The 20,816-nt window shown below is 33.8% G+C and overlaps 2 protein-coding genes across 4 annotated transcripts; one reads left to right on the top strand and one right to left on the bottom strand.

Annotated features, from left to right (window-relative positions):
- Positions 1-2,224: 2,224 nt before the first annotated feature.
- Positions 2,225-3,606, top strand: LOC131655644 (uncharacterized). Its single transcript, XM_058925481.1, has 3 exons — positions 2,225-2,612; positions 2,784-3,035; positions 3,121-3,606. The coding sequence occupies exons 1-3, from the start codon at positions 2,256-2,258 to the stop codon at positions 3,418-3,420; spliced, it is 909 nt and encodes a 302-aa protein (XP_058781464.1). The 5' UTR covers positions 2,225-2,255; the 3' UTR covers positions 3,421-3,606.
- Positions 3,607-12,367: 8,761 nt separating this feature from the next.
- LOC131661323 (polypyrimidine tract-binding protein homolog 2-like) lies at positions 12,368-18,306 on the bottom strand. 3 transcript variants are annotated; one of them, XM_058930828.1, is made up of 11 exons: positions 18,117-18,306; positions 17,478-17,712; positions 17,160-17,369; positions 15,969-16,031; positions 15,808-15,881; positions 14,918-15,013; positions 14,681-14,738; positions 14,393-14,497; positions 14,219-14,300; positions 13,103-13,215; positions 12,368-12,942 (listed from the first exon to the last, which is right to left on the bottom strand). In XM_058930828.1, exons 2-11 carry the CDS (start codon positions 17,661-17,663, stop codon positions 12,538-12,540), a joined length of 1,392 nt encoding a protein of 463 aa, XP_058786811.1. In that variant the 5' UTR covers positions 17,664-17,712; positions 18,117-18,306; the 3' UTR covers positions 12,368-12,537. The 3 variants fall into 3 exon arrangements, with proteins under 3 accessions (XP_058786811.1, XP_058786813.1, XP_058786812.1); XM_058930830.1 differs by lacking the exons at positions 17,478-17,712; positions 18,117-18,306 and adding an exon at positions 16,586-17,058 and having other exon boundaries at positions 17,160-17,298; XM_058930829.1 differs by lacking the exons at positions 17,478-17,712; positions 18,117-18,306 and having other exon boundaries at positions 16,586-17,302.
- Between the last annotated feature and the right edge of the window lie 2,510 nt (positions 18,307-20,816).

The raw sequence follows: 20,816 nt of genomic DNA, 5'->3' as shown, positions 1-20,816 counted from the left end.
CAAACATAAAATCAACAAGGAATATGAAAACCTAGGCATTATCAGATGATTCTAGACATTTTAACATCTTGGTTATGTCCTTAACAACTCCTGAAATTGTCGAATCAAATTGATTGGTCCCTTAGTTAGCCTACGATGAAATATTCTCCACATAATCTTCAAATCTTCATTGGTCTTCAACTCCATAAGGGTCGTATTTCACCTTTCCTCAACATCAATCCAGTTTGCTCGAAATTGGATCTTACCCACCTTCCTATTGTCAGTGTCGGACAACAAATCATCCATTGTAGATCTCAAGACGGCGAGACATGTGTTGTCCTTCGGAAGATGAAACTCTACAGGATGTTTCAACCTGTTGAAATACACTTATGCCCTAACCAAAATTTGAGTATGAACCATTGTAAGATGTTATTCTTAACAATAACACATGACCCTGTTTATACAACTTTGAAGTTATTTTGGACCACCAAAAACGGTCGGTGCAATCACAACTGTATAAAAGTGTTGGCAAAATCTGAGCCTTTCAATTTTTCACTCTTTTATAACTATTAGATTTTTCATTCATAGGATAAATATCCGGTAACTTCCAGATTTTTCTAAAAATCCGATACTAAGCAAATATTTCGGACATTTAGAAATTTTCAGTGCACCAGATTTTCATATGTACTACTGGATTTTTTGCTATGTACCAAATATTTTTATTAAACTATCGAATTTTTGGCTTAAATATCCCCAAGGGCAACATGGGTATTATTGTAATATGGGGGTGCTAGACATATAACGGGGGGTGGCAGGAAGAAACCTCTTGGAGAATTTAACCTGCCACCCCAATATTTGAACCTAGTAACCCCCAATATTTTCATATTTCCAAAATGCCCCTGATCAAAAAAGAATGAAATGGCCTAACAAAATTTTTGGTAGGAGTTTAAAAATTTCTGGTACGCATGAATTTTCTGGTAGTTAGTGAAATTTTTGGTAAATTACAATTTGATTCAGATATTTCAAAATGTGCAATTTAATACTAGAAATTTAGCACAAATTGAAATTTTTAGTAGTGTATGTACTCAGGATCTTTTAACGATCAAGATTTTTCTGACAGTTTTGTAGGAGTGTGATTGCACCAACAAGTCCAAAATGAAATCAAAGTTGTATAAATATCTGTCACATGTTCTTTAGAAAAACATCTCAAAATGTATCTTCCTCAATTTCTTATTAAGGCAGAAGTGTACTTCAACGGAGAAAATCTTCCTATTGAGTTCAAACTACTGGATGACACCACATCTCTCGCCAACTTGACATCCAAGCTGAATGAATTGTTGCTTGATACCGATAACATAAGGGGTGAGAAAGATCAATATTTGTGAAGATTAGATTGATATTAATAGCATGTGAAATACAACCTTGTTAAGTAGAAGACCGATGAAGATATGACGGTCATGTGAAAATTATTTCGCCGTAGGATAACTAAGTGATTGATCTAGTTTGATTCGAAGATTTCGAGATCTGTCGAGGATATAATCAAGATGCTGAAATATCCAGAATCATCTGGTAGTGTCTAGGTTTTCATGTTTCGTTATTTTTAAGTTATGTTCACGTCCGAGATTGTTGTAATATTTCTGGTATACGTGGTAAAAAAAAACTCCGAAAATTTTAAAATTGTTGATAAAATATTCCCTGAATTTTCACAATTTCCTGTAAGTTCTTCCGGAAATTCTGAAATTTTCGAGAAAATCTTCCGGTAATTCCCACTTTTTTGATATGTTACTTACTTTTTCTGAAGAATTTCTGGTATGCACTTGAAATTTTCAATATCATCTGAAAGATTTAAAATTTGCGCTTCGTATGAGTGAATTTTAAAAATGATGAAAACTTTGAGTATGGTTATTAAGGTCTTTCCTTCAATTTAGGGGCATGGTTATTAAGGTCTTTCCTTCAAATTAGGGGGTGTCAGGATTAACTCTCGGTTGGTAAGTTAAATTCTCAACCTCTTGGTTTCTAGAAAATATAGGCCCAATATTGGCCCACTAACTAACCAGCCCAAACTCAGGAGAGCCCTATCGTTGACGAGGTTCTCCATACTCACGCAACAGTCGGCATCTTAACATCTGATCACGCCACGTGCCACACTACACTCTCAACACCAACCAACACAACTTCATGCAACTCGCCACGTATCCAACCCTTTCTCGCTTCTCTCTCTCTTTCTCAATGTCTCTTCCACAACCACCAAACCATCACAGTTTCCTTTTCAGACAATGGTGAAGCTAGCTTCAGCAAGAGACTTTCGTACATACGGTCCAGGCCTCACCAGAAACCGCTACGAATACATCAACGCCGGCCTCTATCTCTTTGCCACCGTCATTCTTTGTTCAGGCTTCGCAGCCCAGCTTTCTCCCGAAGCTCGTTCCGGCCTCGTTCTTCTTCTTGCCGCTCTCACCATTATTTTGGCTGCTAATCTTCATGATATCCTCGCCCACTTCGCTGGCATTGATTTCCGATTAGCTTTATTGTCCTTTGATCTTCAACTCTTCTTCGTTGAATTCGCAGCTCCCTTTGTTCAGATCATCGGAACATTTCTTCTCTTCCTTGGAGTTCTACTCATTTTCATCGAGGTAAAACATGAGTTCAAGAGCCCTAGCCTATTTGTTAAATTCGAATATATCTTTGCTATAAGTGTCCGACACTGATACATGTGATTACTCTGACGTGTGAGTGTTGTGTCTGGTGTCTGGATTAGGGTTTGTTATTTTATGTTGTTGATGATAATGATATGTGTGTGACAGGAAGAGAATGGATTTGTTTCTCTGAAAATGGAAAAGCCAGTGGTGAACATGCTAGTTGCTGGACCGGTATTTTGGGTGGTTGGATCTATTCATAATTCATGTCAAGTATACGAGAGAGCAGATGGTCATGTTCAAATCTTGCAGCAGTTTGTGTACGTACCTTTTTTGATGGGGAGTTTATCATTCATGCTTGGTGCAATTCTTAATTATCACGAACAATACAAAGAGATTCACCACGGCATATACTTGCTTGTAAGCACTACTCCCTATCTAAAGGTTGTGATTAGTACGAGATTAGTGAAGTAATTAATGCATGTGTTGATGATTATTGATTTAGGGTGGGACATGGATTTGGCTAGGCATGTTTGGAAGCTCAATGTTCTTTATTGGTGGATTGACAAACTTAGTGAAAGTGTTCAAAATGCAACAAATGAATGGAATAAGATTGGAGAAACTGCGAGGTGGAGCACAAGAGAGGCTGGTGAATGCAAGAGAAGGAAGGGTTCCCTTGATTTTGGAGCAGCATCAACCTATAATAAATCTTAACCGTCAATTGCCTGAGGAGACAAAAGTTGATATGCATATACCAATTCCTACTCCTTATAAGGATGTCCTAATTGGTTTGAGTAAATCATGATTAGTTGTAATTTGTTGTCATTTTGTCTTGTTATTGATTGAGACTAATTTTTGTTTTTATATCCAGTACATGTATGTAGATGTTAAGGAGGTGATGAATGTTGTAAACTGATAATAGAATTTCTAATCCTGATTGCAACATGAACAAATCAATAATAGTGATTATAGAGATTAAAAGGTTTGGATTAGATGAAAGTGATTCTTTAACTAAAGATAAAAGACGTCTCATGGATACTTGGATACTTCTAAAATGATAAGTACCAGCACCCGGTACACGCCCATACCGCACTGTCCTAGTGATAATTTATTATACATATTTATGTATTTTAATTTTTCTTTATTGTATATTAACATTATTTTGTATCTTTTAAAACTTTTATAAAAACTTTTATAGTGATAATTTGTTATTAATCTAATAATTTATTTTTTTACTCTATATTTTATAAATAAAAATGATATTTTTATATCGTTTATTAGTTAACTTTATTACTCGCATATTTGATAGTTTATTAGTTAACTTTATTATTTTATTAACTAATATTTTATATTTTATTAATCAACTTTGTTTTACTATTAAAAATTACTTTTAATACACCTCATTTGTTTTATTATTAAAAATTATTTTTAATATCTAAAAATTATTTTTAATATCTAAGCGTTTATTAGAATGTATTTCCAAAAACAAGATATTACAAACCGATCAAAACAATTCAGGTATTTAGAAAATAAGGCGACCGACCAGAGAAAATAAAAACAACTCAACTTTATCACTTCATTAACTAAAGTTTTACATTTCATTAATCAACTTTATTTTATTACTTGTACATATTAAAAATACTTAAGCCGACGTGTAAGTCGGATAAAACTTTTTGATGACTGAGACAGAGCTGTGTAAGACTAGTAAAGTCGAGATATAAAGTCAGAGACTCAGGCCGGATGACGACCTGTTATGAGCGAGTAAATAGTCGGGTCGGCCATAAGAAGGTCAAGGATCATGAATCAATACAAACTATTGATGGAGTCGGTTACAGACGTTACAACTATTATGAATGACAGCTACAAGCATTACAAGTGATTAATGGGAAGTTACGTTACAATGGTCATTAATCGTAATTATTCAGCAAGGATCAAAGTCTTTACTATAAGTAGGGGCTCCCACGTGAAGGATAAGCAAAACCATCATTTTGGATGCACGCATTCCATAATCTGCCACACGAATTCCCCAAACTATTTAATATCTCCCTTCGGAGCCTAAGCCCATTAATGAAGAGCACAAAGAGGAATAGAACCTTGGAGGTCACCAACAATGGTGGCCCTCCATCCTTCTCCCCAAGACCCCTTCAAACACGCTATACAGTTGAGACCTTGCCGAATTTGTTTATGGGAGGTAGTCCAAATATGTTTTACTAGAACACTACTAAAAAATTATTTTTAATATTTGAATGTTTATTGACCAAACTACAAATTATATTAACCAACTTTTTACATTCAATCAACCAATTTTGTGTTACCTAGACATTGTTCATATTACTATTCACGATCATTGTTCATGTCAATGTTCACGGTATTTGTGAACAATAAATTGGATGTAGGTGTAAAAAAAAATGGTGTATGAATAGCATAGTTGTTTTATAAAATAAATAACTCTTATTTTTTTATCCGTACTTGTTAAAATGTATCCTTATTAGTATCGTATAAGGTAGTGTATATGTACCTATGCATCTCATAAGTGATCAGCTTAATAGTTAGGGATGACAATTCGACCCATTTTTGGTGGATTAAAATTTACCCATAATGGATATGGTAAAAATTATATGCAAAATGAATATGAGCACGGACACGGGTAATTATCCATTAAAATAAGTGGGTATGAGCGCGGGTACGTATACTTTGGTACCCACCCTGTCTCATACTAGTACAATATATATTTATATTTTTTTATTATTATATACGCATATTAATTTATCAATGTTATTAAATACATCACTATTAAACTTATACGCATTTTAATATAAATATTTGTTTTAAGTCAACAATAACATCCTTTTATTATTTTTAATGTTGTTAAAAACTTTAAATTACAAGATAAATTATAATTGATGGATTATTTTTATTAGAAATAGAAGTAAACGAGTATGAGTATGGATGTTTAGGTATCCCTAGAATATGGGTACAGGTATAAATATTGGTCCTCACGCGGGTATGAGTTCGGGTACGGAAATTTTTTCAAACTACGGATATGGGGACGGGTACTATATTACACTGTCCAAATTCTACCCATTGAAGAATTTAACATGTCATGTCACCCCCTAAATTATATCTGGCACCTCTAATTTTTCTTAATTCCCAAATTGCCCATGAACAAATTTTGGAGGTGACAAGAACGAAACTTTCGGTAGATTTTCCAAAAAAACCCAATAACATACCAAATTTTCAGTATGAATATTTTAATATATATATATATATATATATATATATATATATATATATATATATATATATATATATATATATATATATATATATATAACTTTTATACTACCGGAAAATTTGAAATTTACCGAAATTCGGGTAAATTTTGAAAAGTGTTGTAATTTTATCAGAAATTTTGAAATTTATGGTAGAGTAAAAAAAATTGTCGAAAATGAACTACCGGGTTTTTTTAAAAATCTAGTAATTTTTTCCATTTTGAAAATGAACTACCGGATTTTTCGAAAAAAATTCAATATTTTCTTAAAATTTCTGATAAATGCAAAAATAAATTTCAATAAAATGTTATAACAGCATAGGAGGAATATCACTCATCATTAAAAGATGTCAGATATAAATTTTGGGTTGGCATTTATGTGTTTCTTTGTCTATAACCTATCCTTACATTTCATTTTTGTTTATTTTACTTTTTGTTGTCTTCATATTTTTATTCTTCCAATTTCACATTTAAAACTTTAATTTTTAAATTTCTTGATCGTTCTTTTATTCTTTTTTGAATTTTTTTTATTGTAACTCTGCAAGTACTCAAGTTGCTTGCAAATTCTAGAGCTATCATGTTTTTTTTGTTTGATTTGCAAATTTCAATTCGCCAAATTTGTATGTTGTCGTGTAGTGGTTCTATAACGTTTTATTGCTGTGCTGTGCAAAATTTCTCACAAGCTTAAGACATCGTGCACCTCTTGGACAAGGTTTTAAAATTTGCCTCATGCACAATGTTTTAAAATTATGGTAGTCGTGGTTAATAAAAATGAGCGGTAACAGAACTTTTTTTAACCTTGCTCATACACAACATGATCAAAGGTTCATATCTACCATGAATTATTGGGCATGTGGTAAGGGGTTACTCTTTCCACACTTACATGTACTTGTCTGCCATACATTTTAATATAAATTGTTGAGCCATCTTACTTTACAAAAATTTGGGTCTGTCCTGAGATGTATCTCTAAACTATTATTTTAGCAAAATGGAGTGGATCTTAGAATAACGCATTCCGGTATAATTTTGGGTGTGTCTAGAGTGTAGAATTTTATATGCTTATAGGGGAATTTTAAAAATCTCATTCTTTATATCTAATCACTACTAAAAAAAATCATCTTTCGTAAAGCCACCGAATTTTATTTCACCATGGTCAAAGGATTCACCGTAGTAGAATCTATTTAATTAGACATTTTTCTCTTATTGTCATTTTTAAGCACATTTTTTACCACGGTTGGCACAAACCGTGGTGAAAAGTGGCGTATGGTCATGAGTTCGAATCTTATTGTTGTTGTTTTACTATTGTATTTTTAATATTTTATTAAAATACATACAACAACCGACAACGGTTGTTTAATACAATCATTGTTGTATGTAGCGCATGGTCATAAGTTACATTTCAACACAAATTGTTGAGCCATCTTATTTTACGAAAATTTGGGTGTGTTCTGAGATGTATCTCTAGACTATTTTTTTAGCAAAATGGGGTGGATCTTAGAATAACGCATTCTGGTGTAATTTTGGGTGTGTCTGAAGTGTAGAATTTTATATGCTTATAGCGGAATTTTAAAAATCTCATTCTTGAAATCTAATCACTACTAAAAAAACCATATTTCGTAACGCCGCCGAATTTTATTTCACCACGGTCAAAGGATTCACCGTAGTAGAATCTATTGAATTAGACACTTTTCTTTTATTGTCATTTTAAGCATATTTTTTTACTACGGTTGGCACTTTCAACCGTGGTGAAAAGTGGTGTATGGTCATGAGTTCGAATCTTGTTGTTGTTGCTGTTGTTGTTTTACTGCTGTATTTTTATTATTTTATTAAAATACATACAACAACGGTTGTTTAATACAATTATTGTTGTATGTAATGCATGGTCATGAGTTCGAATCTTGTTGTTTTTGTTATACTGCTGCATTTTTTATATTTTATTAAAGTACATACAACATTTGTTGTTGTATGTAGCGCATGATCATGAGTTCGAATATTGTTGTTGTTGTTCTACGGCTGCATTTGTTATATTTTATTAAAATGCATACAACAATAGTTGTTTAATACAATTCGTGTTGTATGTAGCGTGTTTATTGAGTTTCTTCGCCGTTCTTAAACAAATCTTGACCGTCTTTTTAGTGATTATCAACGCTCAAAACACTACAATTGGTGATCTGCGTGAAACCTAAAACTTAAAAGAACTTCCAACTTAGACGAACTTCATCTTCTACCTCTAAATGTCTTCTTTCATTTACGAAACACTATTTCTTAACTAAACCAAGCTTGAACATATCATTTCTTCCATAAACAAAACTCGAAAATATCGTATCCTTCATTAATAAATATCAGAACTCCATCATTTCTTCTCCAACTTGAATGAAACAAGGAAAGTATGGATTCGAGTAAGCAATGTTAGTTGTTATTGTCTTGTTGTTCTTTTTTTGTTATTGATGTTGTTCTTGTTGTTATTAGTGTTGTTCTTGTTGTTGTTTTGTTGTTGTTTTGTTGTTGTTATTGTTGTTGTTGTTGCTCTTTTTGTTCTTCTTGTTGTTGTTATTGTTGTTTTTATTGTTATTGTTGTTACTGTTCTTCTACTTGTTTTTGTTGTTCTTCTTGTTGTTCTACTGCTGTATTTTTTTATTTTATTAAAAGACATACAATAACGGTTGTTCAATACAATTGTGGTTGTATGTAGCACACTATCCAGTTTACTACCACGGGTAATAGACTGTGATTGTAAATAACCCACTTACAATCACACCCTACCTAACAACGGTTGTTCAACCTTTATTATAGGTCTTTTGCAACTGTTGTTATATGTGTTTTTCATAGTAGTGAATGCGTTAGCTTTCAATGAAGATCTCTGAGAACGTCAAGCGTCGTTCCTCTAGTGTTGGTCCACGAGTCACAATTGGATCATCATGTATGCTAGTGCGGAAGAAGGGAACAAGTTTCTCTCCTTACTTTTTTGGCTTGGGAGAACCGAAAGATAGGAGAAAGAGAATGCAAGGAGACACTTTCCAAATTTAAAATTTGTCTCTTGGAATAATGATGATAGAATGAAAAATATTTCCCATGTAACCTCTATCTTATATAAGATTAAATGGAGGAGGGATGATTAAGCTTATAATGTCATACATTATGTGACTTAATCGTCCTTTTTAAGATTATCTCTCTTTCAATCCATAGCCTCTCAATTTCTCTTCTAATCCATAACTTTAATTCTTATGTTACTATTTATTAACCTCATATGACCAAATAATATTAGTATTTGGATATTGAATGTAGCAGTAAGAGATAGTCTTTGCCTTTTAAATTCCTTGGAGTCAATGTGAGGGATAGTCCTAGAAGAGTGAACATGTGGAAGGATGTTATTAATAACATAAAGAGAAGATTATCAACTTGGAAGAGAATACATCTATCCATGGGAGATAGAGTGGGATTGATCAATTTTATCCTAAACTCGATCCCTTTGTATACCCTTTGTTTCTACAAGGCTCCTATCAAAGTTATCGATCAGATTAAAAGTATTAAAGGTAGATTCCTTTAGGGTGAGCTTGAGAATAGGAAGAAATTTTATTGGGTTAGTTGGGATAAGGTTTGTTTATCCAAAGATAGAGGGGGCCTAGGCATAATGTTTCTATTTTTTGGTTACCTAGGTTATTTTGTTCGTTTTTCTCTGTGAACTATCATCCTCCAACCCCTCTTCTCCTTGGATATGATTTTGTCCTAGTGGGAAAATCTAGACAGCAATCCCTTCTTAATTAGATCTTCGATAGCTCTTTTAGTTGAACACATTAGTTTGTGTTATGGTTGTTACATTGGTGGAAACGGTAATATCGAGATTTGTCCACCCCGAGATGTTCCCGGATAGGTTTTGGTGTTTCTATTTGCTCTTCTCTTAAAATTATGCGTTGATGCACTCTTGTAGGGTGTGTTTTCTATGTGTATTAATGAGTGTAGTCTTCGTACATGAACATGGGTACCCCTTTTCCTTCTCGATTGGTTTGAGAATCTTTTTCAACTTCACCTATCTTTTCAGATCCATGTCTGGTATCTTCATGTACTATTTTATTTTTCTCTTCTTTTTCAAACCCTCTTATGTAGATTACCTTGATGGTTCCTAATTTTTTTCATCCTTCGCCAGCAGACTATTGAAGGTTTAATGGACTTTGATTCCGATGCTCTCAAAAAAATTGGACCTTGGTTGGAGTCTGAAACTCGACGGGTATTTCATCATCTCGTCATCAGCATTTTTCACTAGTATTGCTTCCCTATTGAACCTATTAATGTAAGATCAAGTATATCGACTTTTCCTTATCTAATAGATCTCAAAATTTCCACTAACTTCGGTTGTCTCCGAAATGTCGTGAAATGCATGGATAAGCGTATATGAACTTCTCCCTACAAATTAATCGAATCGTTCTTCATCCCTTTAAACTAGACCATGAATTTTGCCTTCTGAGTGAGGACGAACAACTTGCATTTTCCAGAATCCCTTGCTCCTTGAAAATTTAGAACATCGACCAATTCCAAGTGATCGTCGGTGTCAGTTGTTCCATCATAACTTTTCATCCCCAATTGTTTTTGGAGTTCTCTTCCGATGGGGTACATGTTGATCCTTTTGTTGAAGGCATTTCGGAAAGATATTTCTTCCTTCTTTTATGAGTCATCGGAGAATGAAGAACGAGAAATTCTTTAGTAGCAACAAATTCAGGGACTAGGTCCTCATCCTTCTTGCCTTGAGCTTCGAGGAGAATGCCTTCCACATGGCAGTGACAAGGTTCTACACCTTCGGTGACCCTGCTCTCTCTGGTGTTAGGACGAGTCATCATTGAGATTTTTGACTAGGACGTCCTGGAGTTTAAGATGTTAGAAACAGTTGTGATTTGGAACTTTGACTTCTCAAAGTTGTTCGTTCTTGAGTTCCAAGGTTGCAGATTGTTTGTTGACCTCCACGAGTAAGTTCCTCGGCAAAGTGTTTGTTTCGTTATTTGTTGCATGGCCTTCAAAAGGACTCATAAGGTGATATATTATTAATGTCTTGAGGTAGATATGTGTTTTCCTCCTCTAGTATTTAAAGTTCATCGTCCAAGAGAAAGGGGCAAATGCCTTGACCGCCGAAGGAGTTTGGATATGACTTCCTGGGTAAGATGAAGCGGTGTGTCCTTCCTCCCAATGAGGGGCCCTCCTCACGACTTTGCTAGCCAAGGATCGCGGGTGGTTGGAATTGTGGGTTTCTCTTCCCCAGTTTTCCATTTCATGAAGTTTGAGAAAATGGTTTGAATGTTATCTTATGCTCCCACAAACAATGTCAATGTTCCTACTGACAAGGAAGCTTTTCTTGCAAATGGATATGTCAGGTATTTGCAATCTCAGACCCATAAATCTTGTTTGTCTGGGTGTGTTGATTGGATGAAGGAGGGAGTGTTACCCGCAAACACTTTGACGTTTAAGTTCGTGAATGTTCAATATAAGAGGCATAAATTTTAATAAATTTTGTGTACCTTGATTTGACAATTGTGACCCCTTATATATGACATTTGTGGCCCCTTATACAAGGGGTTCTTTTAGAGTTTATGAAAACCTATAATCTTTGCTTCAATCATCATTGTCCAAGTAGACAGATATTAAAATGCAATTCCTTTAGTTATCTTATGACTCTACTTTAATTGTTTGCTTTTATCAAATGCTTTTAAAGCAAGTCCATTCCTACCCCCTAGGTACTAGAACATTCTTTTGGACAATCGACATTAGATTGTTATTTTGTTTTTGGACATTGTTGACCTAACATCATTAGAGAATACCATCATATTTTCACATTATTAGACTTCATGTTTATTAGACTTCCGGTTTCAATTAAACTTAGCGCTTAGATTGAGCACCTTCCACTTTGAGCGGAGATTGAGACTATGATCGAGTAGAACTCACCCAAACTTGCTTTTACCTTATAAGGGTACTTCACACCCAAACTTCCTTTTACCTAAAAAGGTATATATACTTCAGATTCAACAATATTCTCAAACACATTCATAATTTCAAATGAGCTTCCATGTTGTAAGAAAGTTTAATAAAGCTATAATATCCTTTCAACTACCAACTAAGTTGTATTTTGAATTAGTGATAAAATAACTGATGATAAATTTAGAGCTTCCAGATTCTGAATCTTACTAGTTTCCTTATAAAAAGGTAAATGTAAATCTCATTGCGAGTGATTTTTAAACCCTTGAAGTGGGACAATATTCCCTCACCATAAAATTTAACTTATAACCCATAGCTAAATAGAAGGCAATAGCATGAGATACTCATACTAACTAAAATTACTTTTCAAATACCATTTCCTGGTACAAAATTAGTTATTTCCGGACCTAATCCAAACACACAAACATAACATTTTTTTTTTTTTGGTCAAAACAAACCTAACATTTTGTTTCAAAGCTAAGCCAATTAAAAGTTTAGTCAATTTAAAGCAGACACTCATTCAAAATATAAAAATAATAAAAGGGAAAATTAAAAGTGACCTATTTGAGGTTCAAAACATTATTCAATGACTGCCAGTTTCACCAAATGGGAACCCTAATTTAAATAACTTCAACAGAGGTCAGCTGACTCTTAGCAAATGCAGATCTATTTGAGACACAGAAGACGAGCAAGCTATTGAGTGCGGTCAAACCCATATGCAGGTAGCGTGGATGTCGGTTGCAGCATGCTATGATTTGGAAATTGCATTCCAGGTGGTATGTTTCCAGGTGGCATTTGTGGTGGCATGTTCCCAGGTGACATTTGTGGTGGCATGTTTCCAGGTGACATTTGTGGTGGCATGTAAACATTGTTGTACATCTGCAGTGGCATAGATTGAGCAACTGCCGGTGGAGCTGTTCCCCATCCTGCCTGAGGTTGAGGGGTCATAGCTGGGTCAGAAACTAGAGTATACTGAGACCCATTGTATTGCTGAGCAGGAGCAGCCATCGTAGAAACAGGTTGTCCTAAAATTGAGGGCTGAAGGTTCACAACAGGTGTAATAGGAATGGTATAGTCTCTGCTCCTATCATTATTGACCTGTAATTAAACAAGTAATCATTGAAATTAAACCAGCAGAGTCATATTACATGCAACAAGTTCAAAAAATTATTACACCAGTCGATCTCTGCCACGACAAATAGACTAGTCATCATAAAAGGCTTCTTCAATTCATATATTCGATCAAGAATTTGTTTACCTTTATACTAAGATCCGTATGACGTGAATATGAGAGGTGGAGCTTGCAAAAACCTCCATCATAAATGCAGTGCCCTTCCAAGGCTTCTTTGGCCACAACAGCTGTCTGGGTATCTGCAAGCCATAGTATGTAACTCTCAAGCTTATAATGACTGAATGACGGTACAAAATAAAACAAGGCAACTAGTAAATCTCTAAACTGCCCATAAAGTTAAAATTCCCCATGTTTTCATTCTGAGACACTGACATAAAAATGCATACTTAACCCTTGAATTGTCAATATTATACGTATCAAAGATAAGTATAGGCCTTGCTGTGGAGATTCCCAGAAAGCAACATACCCAGAAGAATCATTGAGAAGAATCATATCTTTGGAAATTACTCACCTATGAAGCACAGACACAGACAAACCGGACACGACATTAACACGCTGACACCAGTAATAATTTTTAAAAATGAATAAATGGAACGTAATCACAAGTGTCGGTGTTGCTGTCCGACACCGACAGGGACACACCTTTTTTCAAAGGTGACGGTGCTACAGAGTTACTTGCATGAAAATTGAGTAAAGAACAAGTATCTTTGTTAAACATTTCTGTCCAAAATACATTGTGAGTTTTATTGTCATATACTATCAATGTCAAAGATTTAACACTGTCAGCAATCATATGAGTGACTTTAGAAATAGTTACGATTAAAGTCAAACGTGATTAATGATCTAACAGTTGTGATTGATTGACGGTTGTAAAAAATATTTAAAATCCCAATTTATAAAAATTAAATCCATAAATTAATCCCAGTAGGCCCGCTTCTGGTTTGAAGTATTATTAGATCAAACGAAGCAGCTATCAGGATGATACTGCAAGCGAAGTGTTCATCTAGGTGCATATACAAATGCATACAATAACACTAGCCAGTCTCCTCAACAATCCATAATGGAGAACATATGAGAACTTCCCCAAAATGAAATGTCCAAGGCCTTAGGTGACATGGAAAACAGTCGTCTGCCAAACACGCCCACTCGGTTTGCACTACGCACAGGTACTAATAATGGAGACTACAATTATAGTATATCCAAATAATGATCAGGTAAATTCTTCAAATAATCTAACCTAACCTGGATATTGAATCAGAGCCTGTAAAGCACCATTCTTATCAAACATTGCAATCTTTTGAATAGGTCCAAATGTAGAGAAAACCTATCACAAAAAGAAACAGAAGTATGATATTATTATCTAAGCTGAATTGTCAAAAAACAGTATAAAGAAACAGTTGGCCAGTTTAAAAATACCGTATGTAAGACATCCAATGTTACAGCGTATTGCATGTTCTCAATAGATGCAAGAAGAACGTTACTCTCAGCCTCCAGTCTTTTCCCATCCAAACCAACCATAACCTGGAAAAGTTATATATTGATAAAAATCCTCAGTAAGCGAGTCAGCATGCAAGACAAACACCCAACAGATGTGAATGAAGAAAGACTTTTAAAACAAGCAATTCTGAGGTCGTCAATTGCACAAATCAAGTGACAGGATATATAATATGCTATCCCTTAAAACAAAACAGTCAAAACATTTACCTGTCCACCTCCCTCAATAGCTGATTGGGCAACAGGAAGGTAAGGATTAGTATAGTCTCTGGAGCAAGAAATATAATTAATTAATATTTTTTTTTACTTCCATGATAGAAAGGAAAAGGGATCATAGCTAATGAAGGGTGACACATGAAACAAATATCCACAAGAAAAAAATTAGAAAAGTTCTGTCAAAGCATGGTTTCAAGCAAGCCGGTAAAATACTAAGGAAATCAGAAATACCTGCTCCTGTGGCTTTGAAACTTAACAGTTAAGTCTGTATGACCAGAGTATGTGATCTTGAGGGTACATGGCCCCACCTGTTCAGAAAGCAGATACCTGATACAAGGGTGGGATTAAAGATCAACAAGCTGAAATAACAAACACAGAAATAATAAGAGCTAATTAATGTTCTAAATAACTAATAATTTGCAATCAGCTAAAATCTGAGACTTGATTGAAGTCCTGCTCAGTTGGCATTCAGTAGCTAATCGTACTAATGTGTCACTGACACTGTTAGGAACCTAGGGAAGAGCTATGAAAACGGATAGAAAACTTAAGAATAAATGACAATTTTAATGACTGATAGTATAAGAAAGATTTCTCTTCTAAGAGTTTCCTTGCAACAAAGTCACTGTTGTGCTTTCCCAAATTAACAAATCAGAATGATCCTATAAAACCTTATATCACCCTATTTATTTATCTAATAAATCTTCTCTAACTAACAGTTTTGACTCCCCTAACTAATTGATCTAACTTTCTGAACCACTTTTCATCCTTTTTTTATCCTAATAATACCTTGCCCCTAATTTCACTGAATGATTGATAATAGAAATGAGAATTTTCTGAATGAATCTTTCTATCATTACTGGTTACAAAAAAAATATGTACAATAATTAGGAGTATTTTGATTAAGACATAAAAAAAGAACATGGAAATTTCTTAAGAATGTCCTATATTTAGGGACGGAGGTACATACCAAAAGAACAACCAAAGTGTGAATGTACATACAATCAAATAGTTGGGTATTGACTCATCTGAGAACAAATGCACCATGACATGACATCTACCACCATGATACCCTACCCATCAGTTGTGCTAAAACATCGTCAAACAAGTATTAAAATTGGTACCTGGGTATGCTTCTTCCATCTAAAGCATCCTTAGCAGAAGTAGCAGTCTCAGCATCTGAGAATTGAATCAGTGCCTAAACAGTAGTACATAGAATAAGCTTTTGGTATACAGCATCAAAATATGGACAGCAACAACAAAAAAAAGATTTCTTATCATTAACCTGGAATCCTGCTGTCTTCTCAAAAGTAGTAATCTTATGCACAAAACCAAAGGCTGAAAATACCTACAAAAGCAAAATGTTAAACTTTCAAGTTTCAAGATGATATTTATTAAGATAAATTTTAAACTTGAACCCAAAATGAACAAAGGCTTGTGCTTTCTAAGATATATTATAGAAAAGAGGGAATGCAACAAATTAAAGTTTCAGCATATAAGCAAGTCAATTCATAACTTACATAAACTACCAAGCTCCATTTAATGGAAACGGAAAATAAAGATTAAAAAGAAAACCATGATAAGGCTTAAATAACACAGAAAATTTAAGGCTTTAAGTAAATCAGTACATATCTTGATATGCTAATAGAAAAATGCTTTCCTTGCATGCATTGGTCGTATTACAAGAAATAGAACAATGTAAGTAATGAGAAAAACAAGTGAAAAATTAAGAAACCAACAACAATTTCCATAAATTTCTCAATAAATCTCTAACATTAACTAAATAAAGTGGAGGAATAGCTAAGTCAAGACAAGGGATATATTTCAAATCACGACTTTCTTTGAATAACTGCCAAGAATACTTGACTGGAATAATAAAAGAGGTTTAAAAGGAGAGGGTACCATTAATTTTTTATACATGAAGATTTGATTCAAACATAGTACTTTCAAAGTGAACTACCCCCTCAACTATAAACCATGTGAAAACTAGCGTTTAACTGCCAAGTTTAAAAGGGAGCTTTTAGCCTATTTTCAAACACTAAAAAATATGAAAAACAACCAAACAATAGCAAGAACACAATGAAATAACTGAACACCACAAATCTGGTGAATAATCTATGTACAGAGAAAATGCAGATGATGAGTAAATGCAGCATGTGTGCACAAATGATTAAAAAAAAATGAGGCAACACCCTAAACTACAAAGTGGTAGGAGTTCAGAGGGAGAATAGGGAAGAAAGAGGTAATGATAGGGAAAGGAGAAAAGAGACAAACACACAAGTGCTATTTCTCCCAAAGCACTAAGCTGCCATCGAAGATATTGCCTTCACATGGGTCGGCTGATTCATTTATATACATATCAAGTTTTCCATGCCCTGACAAAGAAAAACCTAATCACAACTCTAAAGGACTAGCATCCTTGTGGTGACCGTGTTAGCATATAACTGATGCACACGTGACACATGTCATTTCTTACCAAGTGCAAGACGTCAATGCTGACAAGACGTGCATCTTCACCTTCAATTGTTACTAACAAAACATTCCCAGCAACATCTGCAGCAGTTTTGTTATGCACTATTTCTTGCCTATTTGAATATTGAAGATAAACAGTTTTCCCTCGCACTTGTGCAGGCTCCGAAGATGACGCATAGTATGATATCATTGCAATGGCTTGATTCAAGTCTGTCTGTAAGTTATGGTAACAACATATGATTTGAAGTTAACAATCAGTAATTTTATTTCATATGACTGAGAAAACAATATCAAGATAAGCTAAAAAAAGAAAACCACTTACAAATTCAATGAAAGCTTGATTTCGATTTGACCCAACATTGCATTTTGTGTTCACAACTTTTCCAAATGGCTTCCCAAGTTCAATCAGTTCCTCCTCAGTGCATTCCCACGGCAAGTTTCTCAAATGAAGCACCTTCGATGGTGGCTGGGTGTACCGGAACTGTTGCTGACTAGAGACTGATGCCATTCCAATCAATAACCCTAACCCAAAACCTGCTGAATTGCAGCCCCTACAACTGCAATATCCATTTCACACAATCAGGTATCATATCAAACAAACAACATGAATATACACAATGCATAATTCTGATTCTCAATAATTTCCAACAGATTACATTCACTACTTCACACATTCATAATTTAGCCAACATGCTTCATAAATGAAACTTAATTTACAGATAACATATACAATAACGTTTAATAAAAAAATCAAATTTTAGCAAATGAGTGCAGTACACTAGCTAGGAAGAAAAAAAAAACAATGATTTAGGGATAACAATACAGTGCGTAAGCAATTGAAATTCAATAAAGAAATAGATGAAAAATCATAAATTGACCTAGCCCTAATCAAATGAGATAGCTGACATGACGAATTCAATCAGTCCCAAACAATCTAGTTAGGGCAAAAAAAATCAATTACCGGAGAGAATTGGGATGACAGGAAGCAAGTTTGTGGTCAAGTTCACGAAATTAGGGTTCTGAGACATAAAAAGGGGGAAATGAAGCTTCCCCGTTATCAAACGTTCCGTTATATATATTCTTTCTGGCACCCCCAATCGGCAAAGACAAACTACTATTACGTGCACCTTAATAGACAGACCTTAATCATACATCATACATTTTTTTGTTGGGCTAAATTACTACTTTGTGTTTTATCTTTTTCTTTTGTTAATTTAGTTATTTTTCTTTGTTTGATGATTTGTTAATATTGTTCTTAACTCATTACTCATCGATTTGTGTACATGATTAAAAATTTATTGAATAATTGATATCACGATATGTCTTTTATATTAGTCGAATCTTGAGGTCGGGATTTTTTCGTTACTCTTTAATGCAAATGTTAGGGTTTAAGTTTTTGTCAGAAATTCTTAATAACGAATTATGGTCTCTAATTCCGACAATTGCAAGACTTTCGTTTCAATTAATTAGAATAGTTGCAGCACCTGTTTTACGAATTTCATAGCAGGGTTCATCCTTTTACTATAAATCTTCAATGGCGAATCATTACATCAAATTCTTGTAATTGTAAGTTTTATGGTTGTATTAATCAAAATTGTTGTCATAGTTTCTTTGTGAATTTCAATATCAAATACGATGTATGTGCAAATTTTATTATTGTACAAATGAAAATAGTTGTCATAGTTGTTAATTTCGTCAATTGTAAATTTTATGTATTAATTAAGACAATTTTCATAGCTGCTTTGGGAATTTAAATAGCAAATAATAATTTAATTTCAACATAAATTTCTAATGAATTTAAATATCAAATGTATGTGAAAAATTTAAGGATATTGAGGCTCGGGAAAACGATAATGCAGATATATGACCGATAGGTTATTTCATAAATGAATAATCTATAAATCAAATAATAAATAAATGGATAATAAAAAACTGTATTTTTTGGTTGTATATAATAATCCTATTTACAGCGTCAAGGACTTGGTTATGAAGAAGGGTTTGTCCCCGGTGAAGTGACTTCTTCCGAGTTAAGGAAGAAGCAAATTGATACTTGTGCCCTCATGAGTGCGGTCGGTCATGCGGAGAGAAAAGAGATTTTTAGTGAGAACAGAGTCCTATAATTTTTTTAAAAAAACGTGTGATTACCTCTTGCAAATAACATGGACAAATGGAAGATGATTTATGACCTTGCCAATCCTCAAGGTATTAAGACCGGTCCTACTGGATAGGCTATGATACCCCCTCTTACAACCACTACTCCTTCTACAACTATCGCTCGTATTCCAGTCACTGATTCCACTACGGCTGCCTCTGTGAGGACAAATTTCCAACATGTTTTGATGAAGAGAAACTCAACACTACCTTATCAAAGAAGGAGAAAAAGGATCTATGAACACATGACTTGGTTCACAAGATTTTGTTCATCATATTAGGTATATGAATTTCATATCATATATATTTCTTAGTGCTCAAAATATTTTTTATCATGCATTAGAAAATTTATTTTTCATGTTTGAACCATGTTAAATCACTTTCAAATATAATCTATTGATTTGGATAAATCAATAGATGTTGCATAAGGTTGATTCAAATACTTAAACAATTTTTCAAACATTTTGTTTTTGGTAAATTATGGCATTTTAAACCGTCGTAAGAGCACCTAAATACCGCCACAATTTGCATCAGTCTGAAACAGTATTTTAAATTTGAAATTTGAAAAAACATTATAAACTTATTAAATCAGGTGACCGTTTAAACTGACTTAAGAAGTCTTATACATAATTCAAAATTATATTTTTTTTCATTAACCATTGTCATTTTAAACTATTGCAAACTTACAAGAAAATGTCTCAAACTTTTGCATTAATTCACAGAGGTTTCTTAGGATGTATTCAAGGCAAAATACATTAGTTTTCATAACACTTCTTTCAAACAAAATTCTACAAAACTCTTTACATACTTTTCGTTACAAACTTCCATACTTAGATGTTTTTTGAGAAAGTTATCATATCATTCTAAAAGCATCATTGAGCACTTAGAGAGTTTATGATATTGATATTTCATATATTTGAAAGAGAAGAAGACTTTGGTCATTTGATTAAGTCTTGTCCATTATATAAACTTTCTTTTTTATATAAATTATTGTTGTATTACAAATTTCTAAGTAGCAAGTATTGTTTGATATTAGGTGTGTTTACTTATCATCCAGAATTGTTGGAGATAATGTTGCAAGAAATAGAGGATTTTTTTCTTTTCTTGTATAACAAGTTTCAAGAGGATTTTTCTTGATAACTTGGTTAGAGTCTTGTTTAGGAAGATCTAACAATAATAAAACCTCTTACATGTGGTAAGGGGACTAGACGTACTCTCGAATTGTGAGAGGAACTAGTATAAATCTTTGGTGTTCTTTATTTTACGCACTTTACTGCTTTCATCATCTATCCATTAACCAAGATAAAAGTGAACATCGTCTCTAAAGACAAGAAAAATTCAACATACATAATCCACCCCCCCCCCCTCGCTTAGGTGCACTATGTGTAGCAACCTGCCCTAAAAAATTAAAATTTAGAGTCGCCACCTATTCTACCAGGGCGAATAGGAAACCCTACGAAGTATAAAGATTCAGGGTAAGATTATTATAATCAGGTCGAAGGAAGGTGTT

Source organism: Vicia villosa, linkage group LG3 (genome assembly GCF_029867415.1).
Source record: "Vicia villosa cultivar HV-30 ecotype Madison, WI linkage group LG3, Vvil1.0, whole genome shotgun sequence".
In the NCBI taxonomy this organism is placed as follows: domain Eukaryota; kingdom Viridiplantae; phylum Streptophyta; class Magnoliopsida; order Fabales; family Fabaceae; genus Vicia; species Vicia villosa.
Note: the sequence above shows the minus strand (reverse complement) of the source record. Positions and strands in the feature narration are given on the sequence as shown.